This window comes from Sylvia atricapilla, chromosome 17, assembly GCF_009819655.1.
Source record: "Sylvia atricapilla isolate bSylAtr1 chromosome 17, bSylAtr1.pri, whole genome shotgun sequence".
NCBI classification, from domain to species: Eukaryota; Metazoa; Chordata; class Aves; order Passeriformes; family Sylviidae; genus Sylvia; species Sylvia atricapilla.
Window position 1 is genome coordinate 11,480,696 of NC_089156.1, and position 15,933 is coordinate 11,496,628.

At 44.5% G+C, this 15,933-nt stretch overlaps 1 protein-coding gene across 1 annotated transcript; it reads left to right on the forward strand.

Annotated features, from left to right (window-relative positions):
* The first annotated feature begins 677 nt into the window (after positions 1–677).
* CCDC62 (coiled-coil domain containing 62) lies at positions 678–12,194 on the forward strand. Its single transcript, XM_066331713.1, is given in 13 exon segments — positions 678–800; positions 1,149–1,341; positions 1,946–2,112; positions 2,395–2,496; positions 2,835–3,006; positions 3,092–3,193; positions 4,154–4,242; positions 5,062–5,162; positions 5,747–6,459; positions 6,462–6,492; positions 9,530–9,704; positions 10,219–10,350; positions 11,980–12,194. Coding segments are annotated over 13 exon segments (2,130 nt in total). The 5' UTR covers positions 678–764; the 3' UTR covers positions 12,097–12,194.
* Positions 12,195–15,933: the final 3,739 nt, after the last annotated feature.

Consider the following 15,933-nt stretch of genomic DNA (forward strand, 5'->3'; position numbering starts at 1 on the left):
ACAACGTTATTAATTATCACATTTTTCTAGCGGCTCGAGGCCCGGCGTGAGGCGGCCGCGGGATTCGAACCGGCGGCTCAAGGACTCGAAGCGGTGACCCCGGGACTCGAACCCGCGGCTAAGGGGCTCAAAGCGGTGACCCCGGGACTCGAACCCGCGGCTGAAGGGCTCAAAGCGGTGACCCCGGGACTCGAACCCGCGGCTGAAGGGCTCAAAGCGGTGACCCCGGGACTCGAACCCGCGGCTGAAGGGCTCAAAGCGGTGACCCCGGGACTCGAACCCGCGGCTGAGGGGCTCAAAGCGGTGACCCCGGGACTCGAACCCGCGGGTGAAGGGCTCGAACCCGCGGCCCCGGGACTCGAACCCGCGGCCCCTGGGCCGAAGGGGGCGGAGCTTCCTCCAACGGCGGGCGGTGCCGGGCGGTGCCGGTGGGTCGGGGGCGGCCGGGGGTAACGGGGGGTAACGGGCGGGAGCGGCGGCGCCGAGGGCAGGGGAAGGGCCCTGGGCTTAGAAAGAGCCGCCCATAACCGGACGGGACAGCGGGGGAGCCCTGCAGGGTACTCCCTGCAGGAGTAGCTCAGGGTCCCTCCTCAGGGCTGTGGGGAGGCCGCGGGGCCGCCCCCGCCTCAACGCCGCCTTGTGCTCCCCTCAGAGGCGGCGTGTGAGGGGCGCGCTGAGCCAGGGAGGCTCCATGCTGAACCTGACATCCTTGAAGCGTTCCCGGTTCCACTAATGCCTGGCAGAGCTCTGGCCTCTAGTCCCCTATGAGTTCATCAGTGCTGCGTTCTGCTTCGCCCCAGGTAAAAAAAAAAAAAACAAAAAAAACAAAAAAAAACAAAAAAAAAAAAAAAAAAACCACCAAAAAACCCACATGAAAGTGCCGTTAAAAATCAGCTCTATTTTCGGTAGGAGGGTACTCATTGTGCTGCTGGCCGTTTGAGTCATGGACCACAGGCGGTATCGCCTTGTTCTGCAAAGGGCTTCAGTCGAGGGCCACAGGTGGTACCACGAGAAAAAGGAACTTCTTGGAATGGTCTCTATTTATAACATAAACTTAGCTCAACTAAAAATAAACCCCCTCGAGTTTATTATGAGAGAATTTGCCACTTCCTTGTGTTGAAATGCGTTCCGTGTCTCACCTTTTGTAGGCATTTAGCCCCAGTCACAAGAACAACATCATTAGGAGGCAGAGGCAGGAACTCAAGCTTTTAATTGCAGAACTGAAAGATCGTGACAGGGAGCTCAATGACATGGTGGCAGTGCACGAGAGACACATCCAGGCCTGGGAAGATGATCGCCAAAAAATACTGGCTTTAGCAGAACGATGCAGCTTACTAAGTAGTAAGTATTGTGATGTAAAGAAACGAGATCTTGGTCTTACAAGTATATTCAGGGTGTTTCAACCCCTCAGTAACAGTTTTGCATCATATAAAGAACCGTTTCCTACCATTCAGTCTTAAGTTTTGTTGTCTTTCTCTGAGATCTAAACTTCCACACTGGTGCTGAAGTGATCTGATCTTGAAGGGAGTGTGATGATCAGATAACTTTCTCGTCTGAATGTGTAAATTGCTTCTGTGAAGTCTTTAAAAAAAATAATCTGATTAAATAAATGTGGGGGAAGGGAAAAATTTGCAACCTGCTGGCGAGTTGCAGAGCTCTGTGCCCTGAGGTTCTGCTGCACAGCTCTGAACGAGCACAAACCACTCAGCAAGACACCTGGTGGCTCTGAACAGTCCCAGCACAGAGCTCACCACACAGTTCCTGTTCCCTCTGACCTGGCTAGCCAGGGAATCCTCCTTCAGATTGTGCCACATGAGCATCCAGGTCTGAATCGTGTAGTTTTAAAACACTGGGTTAAATTATTTCTGAGAAATAATTATTAAGAAATTGCATGACAGCCTCTGAGCTGTTTTCTCACATGAAGCTTTGTCTCCCTCCTTTTCAGGTGAGCTGAACGAGAGAAATGCAGTTATAAAATCACTGACCAAAAAGTTAAAGGTTTTAGAAACGCAGCATAATGACAGTAAGATAACACTTGAAACCACACAACAGAAGTTTAAAGAGCTCACTCAAAAAGTAACAGATTCATCTGCTCAGTGCCAGGCTCTGGAGGTAGGTGTTGAGTAATGGTCTGGTTTTGTAGTCTGTGCATTTACAGGATGCCTGTGATGAACTGTAACATTCCAAAACTGAGACAATCAGGGTATTAAGACCCTTGATCACAATCAAATTGGGGAGCAATTTTTACTCCAGTCCTCTCTTGTCCAGTTTGCTCAGAATCCCCATATTGCCATTCACGATGTTTAAATAATGTTGTGGATGCATTTACTGGGGAAAAAAAATAATAACTTTGAATCACTGAAGTAATAGCTGACACTTGTTTCTGTTCACTAGGAGAAAAATCAGAGTCTCCACTGCTCTGTTTTGGAACTATCTGCTAAAACAGGCCAGCTGCAAGCGAGGGAACAGGAGCTTCTTACTATGCTTCAGCTGAAGGTAACATCTGTAACATCTGTCAGCTCATGGGCACTAATGTGGTCAAAGTGCAGTGCAGCTGTTGGTGACTGTGCCACAAGGCTTCAGATCTCACTCTTGGTTAGTTCTTGTGCTTATTTGAGGAGGGAAAAGCAGGCAGCAATAAACTGGTTTATTTTCATCCACAAGCTTATTCCCAAGATTTAATTTGGCAGGTTTTTTTTTGGTTTTTTTTTCCTCAAAAGCTCATAAGGCAGTCTCTGCATCACTTTAACTACTCCAGAAGGATGCACTGTTGATTTGTCAAAACCCATCCATGGTATAAAAAAAATAAAAATTCATTGTGTTTCCTATTTCAGGACAAGGCCTTAATTGAAACAACTGATCAGATTACTGAGGTTACATCTAAATTTAAAACACTGGAGAGTGCCCTGCGTGCTGCAAAGTTGGAGGAATTCAGTCGCAACAGAGAGCAGCAAGACCTCAAGCTGACACTGAATGATGTCATGGTTCAAGTAAACAAGATGAAAGGTAAATGTTTCTGCTGGGCACCTAATTTAGTGTAGGCCAGCACCATTCCTTTTCACTCTAGGAAGTGCTCCATTTTGTTTTGCAGATATCCTCTCTGAAAAGATGAAAGAAAGCAGCAATCACCAGGAAGAAATCAGTCACCTGAAACAAGAAAATGGCTGCTTGAGGAGTGAGCTGATGCTGGCAGGTGAGGATGGGCAGCTGGTCTTTCTGCCTTGGCTTTCAAGGGCTCAGAGGCTTCTGGGCAGCAATTCACTGGTATCTGTGAAGGAGGCAGTTTGTTACCTGCCTTCCTTGCAGTTTAATAAAAGTATATCCCTTGTGTGCCATTCTTCTATGGAAGCAATATCTGGGGCTTCTGCAGGGACACTTTATAAAATCTTGTGAAAGCACAAAGTTCACCAAAGTGATTACAAGGAGAGGATAGTGAGTGGCTCGGGGGATTCTCTCCTGAAAATATTGAGACTTACTCTTCTATGTTGCTTTCTTTAGGTGATGGATTTGGTTTAGGCTGGTTTAATATGTAGGCTTTGGTAAACTGCATCTTGCTCTCCCTAATACCTTTGGTTTTGGGTGGAAGAACATCTGGTGCTGCAATGGATAGGGAAGGTCACTGCAATATTCTTGGGGACAACCACAGAGACCTTGAAAGATTAGGTGGCTAGAGGTGTGAGATGATTTCCTTGCCTAATTTCCTTTATTCTACTATTACCTTTGCCAGATATTCATCTCATGTCTCATTATTTTAAAACCAATAGAATTGGGAATTGTTTCGCTGCACTTCCCTCTACATGCATGAATTAGAATTAATTAACTGAATTTCCTTTATGCTTTCTTCTCTTTTTCCCTTTTCTCTTTTCCTTTCTGAAAACATTAAATAAATCAGTCAGTGAAGCACAGTATTGCTGCTAGTAAAATGAAGCCAGGTGCTGAGGAAAAGTCCAAGGAAAATACTTGAATTTTTTTTTTTGAGTGTTTTGTGCTCTTTTTATCTGGAGGAGAAACAGATCCTGTTGATCTGAAGAAAATGCTTTTGTTTTATTTCTGTATCACCTTCTACTGCTACAGACACAGCATTAGAAATTAATTTGCTTTGTGTCTATTCACCTGAAATAATAAAAAAAAAAATTATCATCTTTTGAAACAGTGGAGGAAGCACAGAGGAAGGATCAGCTTTATCAGTTTACCAAGTCTAAGCAAGTGCGGATTGAAAAAGAATTGTCCAGTTTGCGGCAGGTACAGCCCTGATTGTGTTTCTGCTCTGAGGTTAGAGGAGCATTTTCAGTAACGTCTGACCTGTGTGGAACAGTGTATAAAAGTTAGATCTAGATATTATTTATTGGTTAAGGGAAAACATCTGTTTGTGCCTTGCTAGGAACCCTGTAGAATGTTCATTTATTCAGTCTGGGGTTAAGCTGAAAAGCCCATGGTGCTTCCAGGTTTGGGAAGTCCCATGAAGGGCAGCAGGATTGGGATTACACACCTGCCCAAGGTGAGCTGAGCAGAGTAAGGGACACAATGTCCTCTCAGATCTGTTTTTCATGACTTAAACCCTGTGTGTTCATCTGCTCTCAGCTGAGCTTCTCAATGCATGTTCCACTTTTTTAATTGCAAATAATTGATGGGTAGTTACCTTCTCCATTAGCTTCACAAAATATCTCCTGCAGTGAAACCCAAATCCCACGATCATCATCCATGTCCTGTAATTCTGTAGCTGTGAACAACCTAATAACAACATGTATTAAGTATCAGGTAACAGTAATGATACTTCTTTTATTGCTCAGTGGGGTTCCATCTTAGAAGCATATTATAATCTTCTAATGGAAATCCTGTTTATTGCTGCAAAATGTTATTTTCCTAAATACATGCAGAGATGTCCTCTTAGATTTGGAAGTCTTTGTCTAGACTTTGACTAGACAAAGTAGTTTGTCCACAGGCATTGGTTTATAAAAACACATTTTGAGGATGCTTTTGGAAGAGAAGCACTGTGGTAATACCTGATGACGATGTTCCTGCACCCAGACATTCACCAGCGCCCCTCACTGCCTCTAACAGGTCTGTGTAAAACAGCAGCGGGACTTACACTTCCTTCACATCAACTTGGATAGCTCTGAGGACTCCAGGCAAAGGCATGAAAAGGCACCAAGTGGAAGGAGGTAAAGGGTTTTTTTCTTTCTTAAATAGTTTGTCCTCAAAGACTTCACTGTTCAGCCCCAACTAACATCCTAACAAGGGTGTGTGCTGGGTCAGGATGGCTTTGCTGGACTCGACCACAAACATCCAGTGAAGCTGTCAATATTTTTGTTTTATTTGGTCAGGAGAGACCATGAACATCACTCACAGAGCAAGTGTTGTAGCAGGCCAGACAGCTCATGATTTTTTTTAGAAAGTGAACTAGTCTGGTGGTAAGAATGTTAATCTGGCTCCCTACTACTTTTGTTTAAAAAGCAAAGTTTATTTTAGGAAGTGAACATAGAGAATTGGTGCACACCCTGGAGGTTCAGATAGAATCACCATACTGTGTGAAACATGAAGGAACTCTCAGACTGATTTTGAAAAGTAACAGCCAAATCTTCTGGGCACGTTTTCTGTGGGGTTTTGGCAGGATACAGCTGCCTGGTGGTGTGTGAGCCGCTGCAGAACCGTGGCAGCAGCCTGTGTTCTGTAGAGCTTTAGGAGTGCACTGGGGGATGCTCTTTACCTGCAGTGTTTCTGACTTGTTTTTGTCGTGCTGTTGTAGCACAGGGGCCACATTCTCTACCTCTGAAAGCCCCAGCGAGACAGACAAGGGTAGGACTGAGGGCAGCCACAGGATGTACGAGGAGTGTGGAACTGCAGCAGTTCCAGCAAATAGGGTAAAATCCATCCCAGAGATGTGTGGAGTAGATAATAGCCAGTTACTGAATGCTTCAGACGTGGAGGAAACTACCTCAGCGTTCTTAAACCAGAGTCAAAAAGTTGTGAAAGGCTTGGCCGTCCCTGCGGAAGAAGGAGAAAAGCAGGATGTTGCATCAAGCTTTGATGAGCTAGACAGTGAAAAATTTCGTGAGGCAAACAGCACAAGGCCATTGAGAAACAGGGAAATTGGAGAGGAAGGAGTGAAAAGCAGAAACCGAAATACCTTTGAGGTGTCTTTGCCTTCGTATGATCATTGGCGCAACATCAGATCTCGTGTAGATTTGCAAAGCACCATGATCCAGAGCAGCATCCTGTCTGGCAGAACTGACAGTGGAAACAAAACCTTGGAAGAGAGATCTGACATTGAGTCTGGCCAGAAAAGCAGAGACACTCCTGTGACTTGCAAGTCTGAATCTGATTCCTCTATTAGTAACTTCATCGTAAAAAAAGATAAACGGTGGAAGCCACTATCAGATCTGGAATGGCTGGAGATTTTCAAACCCAAAAAGAGAGATAGAAATCCATACCGTGGAAAAGATTACAGATGTTTGGAGACTCACAAGAGATGAAATGTACCTGCTCAAAAGGGTTATGAGTTTGTTGCCTTTAAGAAATAAGCATAAGCTAGACTTACATAGAAATTTAGGTGTATAAGCACTCATTATTATCTCAAGCTATGTTTAAAGTAACTGCTGTTTTAAATTTAGTCTATCAACCTGAAAAGTAACAAATTTAAAATAAAAATAGCTCTTAAAGTATCATGATTCTATTTTTATGCATTTATTTTTTTTCTCCTCTCTTATCCCCAAGAGCTGTGTGGGCAGGAGAAGTTGCAATGCCACATAACCTAGCCAAATAAACTAATTGAGAAAACCTTAGGATTTTTTTTGAAATCCCAGGTGTTGCTGGTAACTCTGATGGGTCAAATACATTCTGCCCAGAGCTGGACTTGTGCAGTGATGTGTCTGTGAGGCAAGAAACACATCCAGGTTTTGTGTGATGCTTTGGTGACTGTGTTATTTCTATTGAAAAATCACATCTTGGCTGGGCAGGAATGTAGGACACAGCTCTGAGCACAGACTGCTGCCTCTGTCAGGGCAAGAAATGAGATGGCAAGATTTAAAGGACAGCAATCTGTCCACTCTCCAGTTCATGGGACTCTGTCCTTCTGTCTGTGCTGTGGGAGGAAAAGGACGTGGTTGGGGACAAGCAGAATGAGGTTTCTAATGCTGAGAAGTGTCAGAAGAAGACTCAGGTGCCTCAGTGATGTTGGAATGTCTCCGAGATAAAAACCTGCTCTGCATTTACAGAAGTGGCTTTGTGCCTGCATAAGCAAAGGCGTTCAGAGCTGGGACTTGCTGTGGATTTGTTCTGTTGGTTCCTCTGCTTCCTCTAAAAAAAAATTCATTTGCCAGATCTATTTTAGAAGGATTTCTGAAGTTTCACAGCGATTTCATAGCTGCTTTTTAGCCAGAGGAGAGGAGCCTTCCAGCTGGTGGTTTGACAAGCACAGTAAATGAACAGCTGTTTAAACCTGCTCACACTGTTTGCCAGCAAGCCTGCCCAGCATCCAAACAGATTAATGTTATGGAATGGAAAGATGTGATGTATGGATGCTTTCATCCTGCGTGGCTTTTGAGGCAGAAATATTGTAGAAATAGTTGCTGCAGTGAGACAAACCTGTTCAGAAACAAGGTGAATGGGCAGCCACTGAAAAAGAATGCTGGCCAGGCACATTCCCACGTGCCTCAGCTGAGCTTCACACTCCGTGTGGGCTCTCCCTAGTTTCCACTGCCCATAAATCATTGAAAAGATTCCACTGCCTTTCTGTCTACCCTGACCTTCCTTATCAACTCCCCCAGCAGCACCAATGACACTCTGCCATGCCTCCAAATCCCTTTTGAGGCTGGATCATGAAAGCTGCTTTCACTTTTTGTCTTGCCCTATTTGTCTCGTCCTTGAGTGAATTTTAAGGGAAAAGGAACAAATTCAACCTGGGCAGTGTAGCTAGAACAGATCTCCAGTTAGGGAGGGGCCTGTGCTGCCCAGTTGGGATTTGCTGCTGAGCTCTCCAGTTTTCTTGATGCCCACATTTGGTCCTGGGGCCCTGCTAATTGGAGATGGATTGACTCAGTGCAAATCCCTGACTGTCTGCTCTGCAGCCTCTGCTGACTCGGATTTGCCAGGCAATAAATCCTCGCCTGTAAACGGGAGGAAGGCAGGAGCATTGCTTCTGTGAAGGGATTAATGGCAGAGACCAAACACAACATTCCTCCTGAGACTTGAATCTGGATCCTCCAGTTTGCCATGGCTGCTTTCAGAGTGCTGATGATGTCGTTTGTGTTTAGGGAAGGGTGCTGGCACCTCCCTGTCAGCCCAGCAAATATTTCTGCCATGAGTTCCTGAGTTCTGGAACAGCCAACAAGGAGGCTGTTAACAGTCAAATGCCTTCCCCAGTGGCAGAGGGGATTGTGAAATCCCTGAGTGCAGGAGTCATTTCTGTGTGCTCTGACTTGGTGACTTCATTTATGTTGGGCCAACGTTTGCTGCCGTTGGATTTTTATCTTAATTCTCATTTTACAGATGGAGCATCAGCAAGTACTTGTTGAGTCTGCTCAGGCTGGACTAAGCCACCCATTCCTGAGCCATTTCCCTGCCTCAAAATCAAACCTGTGTCCCTTTCCTTGCCAGCCTGTGTGTTTTCCAGGACAGCCCTGCTCATCTCCTCACATCCCTGTTTCAGGCTGCTTGATCCCTCATGTCTCCACAGAACATTTCCTTGTCAGAAACACAGACATGAGCTTTTTTTCTCTTAAAAGAGAGCCTGTTTTATCCCACTGTTTTATGGGAGAAGTGAAATGGGACACAGCAGACACTTGTGAGCTGGCAGCTCTCATGAGGGCTTTTTCCTAGATTGAATGTCAGTTAAAAATACACCTATTTTTAACAGTCTTGCCAGGTATGGAATGCATTGTTACACCAAACTAAAGTACATCTGAAGAATCTCTAATTAAATGCCATCAATTCAAAGAGAGTATTTGCCTTAAAATACACTTATTTTTCCATTATTTGCCAGTCCAGGCAGGGTTAGCACTCTGTTTCTCTTGTGTTCAGGAGCTGATTAATGTGGTTTGCTCCTGTATTTAAAAATAAATATACCCAAGCCTCTTTGGGAAAGCTCTCCTGTGACCTCTGAAGTGAGATGATGACTGTAAAACACTGAAATTCCCTTGAAAGGTACACTTACAAATACTGATTTGCTTAATGGTTGATTAGAACTGAAGAGGGATTTGGGTGTGAGAGGGGAGCAAGTAGCAGAGCATTGGGAAGAGCAAAGTATTGCCTTTCATGTGCTCTTTGCAAGGTTAAATACACACTCAAGCACATGGTCATGGAGCTGGTTGAGACTGGTTGAATGTCAAACCCTCGTCCTCAGAGGATGAAATTCAACTAGGGAAGCTGTTAAACATGGGAATGCTCTGAGGAACAGGAGAATCTCCCAGACTTCTTGGTCTCCTTGGCTCAGGGCCCACAGTTATTTATGTTGTGCCACGATTCTCCCATGAAAGTTTAAAAAGGATGGTGATGACGTTTCTGCCAATGTCTTAATTTTCTTTTTTAGCAGTGAAGAAAATGTGAGTCTGAATTCCCTCCACATGGCTTCTCCTTTCTTGACATCCACTCAGAAGAGCAGCATGACTCAAAGTTCTGGCAAATTCTCTGATGAAGATTCCCCTCTGGACATCAGTGACTTGGCAGTGACTAAACCAACAAAGAGATACTGCATGAAACCAGTCAGTATCCTATTGCACAATTGACTGATTTTAAGGGGAATTATGGGGAATTATGACTGATGGTAGGAATGGAAATCTCTCCTGGCATGGAGGAACTGGGGATTCAAATGATGACACAGCAGGCTTATGGCAAAGGTGATAATTGGTAATTCCACTAAATATCTAAGCACATGTGGATGCAGTTATCAGAAGCTACTTGACATTGTTTCTTTCCTGCTCTGCTTGGTCTTCCCTCTTTCTCATGTCTTTATTCTCCCCTTTATCCCTGAAGTACCTCTCCTGTGAGTGCTCCATATGGAAATGTGTTAAAAATGGCACCAGGAAAGAGCTCTGTGTTTATCAGAAACACCAGCAACAGTCAGAGTTTGTTCCTTTGCAGTATTACGAACAGAAAACATTTCAAAATCAAAACGCTGATCCTTGGCGCGTTGTAATTCTTCGAAATCCTAAAAAAAAAAAAAAAAAAAAAGATAAAAAGATCCTTCCATAACTTTGGCTCCCTCTCTGTGTCCTGCAGGACACCAGCTCCCTCTCCCTGTTCTGGAAGCTGGAGCGCTCGTTGGCCCAGTCCCGACAGATGCTGGCTGATCTGAAGTGCAGCCTTCTCCACACAAGCCATTCCTGCATTCCCAACACCAACTACATGAATAAGGTACAGATTGCTCTCCCAGGACCAGGGTGAGGTGCTCAGGAATACTGATTGGGAACATCTTTTCCTTTATGCTTGGCTTGCAAAGCATGAGGAGGGTATTGGTTTTGAAGAGACGATTCCTGCGTGCCTTAGTGCTTGAATTTTTTATAGGATTCTGTTTGGCTGCTCAAGGTCACGACAGGATTTGACTCCTGCACGTGTCTGAACAGATGGAAGGCAGAAGTCATTTTGGGGCAAGCTGTAGGAGGTCTAGAAAAAAGTGAGCATGGGTTCTTTCTCACTTGAAGCAAATTAAATGATTTCTGAGGCTCAGCACACACTCACTGCTCTGCTGTCCCAGAGACTTGCAGTCAGAACTGGTTTATTATTGTATTCATGGAAAGGAGGGCAGTATAGGGAATAGCTGGTATATAGGATACTTTGGGTGTGAATTTGAACCAGAAGCTCAGCTTAAATAAATGCTGAGTTCTTGTGGGTTAGTGGTTTTAGCTCCTTCCTTGCAGGGTCAGAGAATGTATTCAGTGGTCAAAGAAAAGAACCTGTATGTAGCTGTCATGGCAGTTTATTTTATGAGCACAAGTGCTGATAAAGTTTCTGTTGAGTATTTGGGCAGTGGAAGTAATCAGAGAAAGGGTCACTTGTTTGGTGGATGAATATCCATAAGAATTCCTACGTTGTTTGACAAGCACATTGTACCTTTTGTCCCTAGAAACGAGCACACTAGTGCTGGTGTATATCCCAAAGGGAAGGTTTAGGCTCCTGGTTTCAGAGCAGTGCTGAACCCTCATCCTCACACATATCACCTCCCTCTAAAAAGTTGCACTTCTTTTAACCTTAGATGAACTTGACCAGAACAACGTTGCTGTAAGGAGCAGACAAAGCCATTTTTATAACATTCAGAACCATAAACCCTTCGCTGTGCTGGGCCTGAGTGTAAAGGTTGTGTGCCAGCGTTTGCATAAACTGAAAGGATATTTTGTTCAGAAGTTCCTCTGCAGGATTTCATTCAGTGGCAAAGACAGCAGCAGTTTAGTCTTTTGCAAAGACTCCTGAGTAGGAGGATTCCTGAAAAGCTCCCTGCACACAGTGCTTGCTTGTGGCTCTTGCCCAGCCCCATCAGCTGTCTGGCTCCTGCTCACTGCTTTGGCACGTCACAGGCTCAGCTACTCCTGCTACTACTCTGCTTTAGAATCTGATGCTGCATTTTTGAGCTTGGAAATTGGCTTCTTCTTCTTCAGCACGGGTGCTTTAGTGGGTAGGAAACGAAGCAAAACTCGTGTGTGGTGGCGGGAGCAGATCCTGAGCCACATCTGTGGAACTTTGATCTACTTTCAGAGCAGTTCTGGGCAAAAACTCGTCAAGCGTGTTTGAGTTAATCTATGCAGGCCAGCTAACCTGTGCTTAAAGCCAGGCTTACCTGGGGCTGTTTTAAACTGAGCTTTAGAATGTAATAAATATGAGATACAGCCTTTAAAATTCAATCAGGAGGAATTGGTACATGTTGGACTCTGTGCCCTGCTTGGGGTGGGGAGGAGAAGGGGGAATTAAGAAGTGCACCCCTGCTGCTCGCCAACTTGAACCTGGCAGCTCTGGAAATTTTATTCTCTGAGTCCTTTGATTTCCAGGTAGTGTTTTTACATTACAATGGGAACAACAGAACTTGCAGGAACTCTTCACAGAAGCCAGTTATCTGCTGCAGAAGAAAGAGATGCTAAGCTTCCTTTTTTTCTCTGTGATGTTCCCTGAGCATGAAGGTGTATTCAGCTTGATCTTTTTTTGTTTGCTTCCCTCTTTATAAATGCATCTGCAATATTAATACACTCTATGGATTTTTGAGATGGGCCTGGAACAGGATTCTAAGTGCATTTCCAATAAAACTCTTGTGAGTACTGTAACAGCAAACAGGTATTGAGTCAGCAGCTAGTTTCTTTTGTCAAATAATTAAACTTTTCTCAAGCATGTTCCTCATTCTCGAGGCAGTCAGATCTCACAGTTTCATTCCCCAGTACCTGCACTCTCCTTATTGTAGTTCAAACCCTTCTGTGTGTTACAGATAACAGGATCAAGGATGTGAACATTGTTAAATGAGAGATTGGGAAGTTTTTTCCAGTGCCAAGGCCAAGGGCTGTTTTAGGATACTGTTCCTGGGCTCAGAGCCCCAGAAGTAGAATGTATTGAATAGACCTGCTCCAGAATACCCAAAGCAGCCTTGCCCACAGCAGATTTTTTTTTCTTTTTTAATCAGGAAATTTCTCACTCTCTGATTATTTGTTCTCCTATTGTGGATTGGATGCTTGCAATAGGCACCACCTTGTCTGGTTCTGAGGACAAAAGAGTAATCAGATATGGTTAAAATCCTGAACAGCACACGAAACTGAATAAGAGCCAGCAACAATGAGGAGAATATCTGGCAGAAAAAAACCAAATCTTCCAGTGCTGACACAACCCAAGCTCATGCCTGCAAAGGGAGGTTACCCCACAGCCAGCTGGGCTGTGACACTGTGTGTGACACCAGCTTTCTCAGTGGATCAGCCTCAATCCAGTGTGGAGCTGGTCTCAGTTTCTTTTGGATATTCCAGCTGCAGCCCCTGAGCAGTTTGTGCCCTGGGGAGTCAGGCTGGTTTGCAGCACCCTCGTGTCCTGCTGCTTCTGCATTCAGCCTGGAGACTCTGAGGCTTCTCTCAGAACCTGTTGGGTCTGCAGAGTGCAGCTGATGGGGCACTTGGAGGAGATGGATGCTGAGTAGCTGGAATGCCAAACCTCCCTCTGCAGTAATGTTCCTGTGCACAGAGAGAGCTCTTCTTTTCCTAAAAAGAGCCCTGGGGTAAAAGCAGCCAGAGGTTTTATAGGTTGAAGCCAGCACTGTGACTTGCATCCTGAAACCACTGATGTTACAAAGCTTCAGGAGCAAATCCCCAAAAGTGCTGAGCCCCGTGCTGAGGCAGCAGAGTGGGGAGAGCACGCTGAGCCTACAGAAATAATCACATTTGCCTCAAGTGAGAAAGAGCTCAAACACACCACGATCCACTGGAGATCCATGACAAGAATGAGTGGCTCTCCAAGTCGCTGGCTAATGCATAATTCTCATTTTGTTTCTGTGTTAAAAGGCACTGAATCACTGTGATCAGTTAGAGCTGAAGCAGTGCAGGTCCAGAAATAACTAAACATTCATGCAGTTTCATATACAGAAGCGATCAAATTGATTTTGCTTGTGTTTGTTTGGTTTTAAATTGCTTTGAAACTCATTTGAGGGCAGGTTCACTGACAAAACATCAGGGAGATTTCCTCCCTAGCTGCCAGTGATTTAACCGTTCTCATCAGTCAGTTGTTTTCCCTCTAGAGAGAGTTTGGGTGGGGGAGAGTTGAAGAACTCAGGAGGAAAGCAATGAGTAAAATGCTATATTCAGTTTTGGACATAGCAGCATGTGCCACTGCACATAAGCGGTGACTCAGTGGCTGGCCTGGGGCACAAAGATCACTCCTTTCCTCAAAAAAAAAAAGAGGTTTTATTTCCCAACACCCTGTGGTGGCCCTGAGACTGTTGCCTTTCTATGAAGTACTTTGTTTACCTTTTACTCTTTATATTTTTACTCTATGTTCTTACTCTGTTTGCAGTGTGAAAATGCACACTGTAATAAATTCACAGAAGCGTGGCTGCTTCAGATATTTCAGAGGAAATGTTCCTGTTGTTTAATAGATTTATTTTTTTTCATTTTCTGCAGAGGAAGAAGGTGTTTCCAGCACACAGGTAATTCTGAGGACTGAAGATCATCGACCCGGCAGCTACAATGGAAAGTTACCTCATTTTTTTCCGTGGTCCTCCTGAGTGTTTGAAAGACTCACAAGTGGCAAGAAGATGTGACTCTGCAGGAATGTATTTTATCTTGAAATAAAACACAGAATTACGCCAAGATTAACAAAACTATTTTTATAACTGAGAGCTCAGGTTAAACACTAGCTTGTTTTATAAGAATCTGAAGTGTGTAATTGTTACAACATAGGAACTGTTTTTCTTTTTTTTTTTTTTTATGGTGGCTCAGAAATATTTATAGACTATGACACAGCCAAGCATTCTCCTTTTTTTTTTTTTTTTTTTTTTTTTTTTAGCATATTGTTTTTGTTCTGGATTTCTTGCCTTGTAGAGAGAGATGAATAATGTTTATAGGAAGTTCCCAATTAGTGTTGTAAGCAGGAACTGCCTCCAATGTTGCTGAAATGGGAGAGCTGTCACCCACAAGATGGGAAGAACAACTTTCCACACTCAGGAGCTGGTTCTTCCAACAAAAGTTAATGGGATCAGGTGTGTATGGCCTCTGTTTGCACTGCAGAGGTAGCCAAGTATGATGTGACCCTTTTTTTAGCATTTAAACTGGATTTATCTTTGCTGATTGGGCAAGATGTGCTGTTATCACAGTTTGAACTTATTTTTTAACTAAGAGATCAAATGAGCTAATAAAGGTGATACTTTGCTGTGTCTCCCTTGCCCATTTAACACATTTAGCACTTGATTTCTGACATTTCTCAGCACAGACACACCAGTGGGCTGCCCACTCCTGTGTAGGTTGGGAGCACTTTGGGACACCAGTGCCCCTCCCACAGCCCTGTGCCAGCGTTTTTCCTGCTCCAGGGCAGCCAAGGGTGGGAGTTTCTGCTCCATCCACTGCCACCAATTATTGCAGAGAAACACAACACTCCGTAGATTCCCCTTGTTAACTCTTTCATTTCATTTTCTGCTTACTCTTTAATTACTCCAGTGACAGCTTTTCCTGCAGGTATTAAAGGCCCCAGAATTAGGTGGCTAATTCTGATGAGTGCTGCTGTTCTCCAGACTCTGTCCCTGCCTGCTCAACAGTTACCTACAGAGGGAAGCTCAGCTGCTCCAGCTCTTTCCAAGTTTCCTCAAGCCTTCACAGTGCATTTATTCCTCTACCTGCACAGAACCTTCTCAGGCTTCATCCTCGCAATCTCCTGCTCTGGGTATGACAAGAATCTCCCCTAAAAAGCCAATGGTAACAAATGTCAGGATGCTCACCCTGAAGCTGTCCAGCAGCTACACAGAGAGGTTGGTGCAACTTCCAAGCAACAGCTGCATTTAAATGTGTTTGAGGTTACTGGATGAACTCACTGAGGTTAAACCCCTTGAGAGTTTAAAATGATGACTTTAAAATCAATGTAGAAAACTGAGCTCAAGTGATGCGAGGATCTGCAGAGCCTTAGGATTTTGTGTCGGAGCTGCCCTGGATTTGTGGAATGGGAATTAGGGGAATAACTGGGTTAATTTATTCAGCACTAAGTGACTTAAAACCCAACTGCATTATTGACCACTCTCTGATGCTCAGATGGAAGTGCTTCAAACTCGGTGCCTTATTTCTGGAAGCAGTTCAAATACTCCAGGGAGCCCTTTGCTATTGTATCCTTAGACTGAATTATTATTTAAAGACAACAAAGCTTCTGTTCAGCCGCGGCCTTTCCGCAGGGTGGGTGCGAGCTCCGGTCATTGACTTTGGTGACGGGAATTGGTGTCGGAGCTCCGGCGCTCAGAACGAGCTGCCCTTGTGTGTGTGTGCAGGTGCCGTGGAGAGG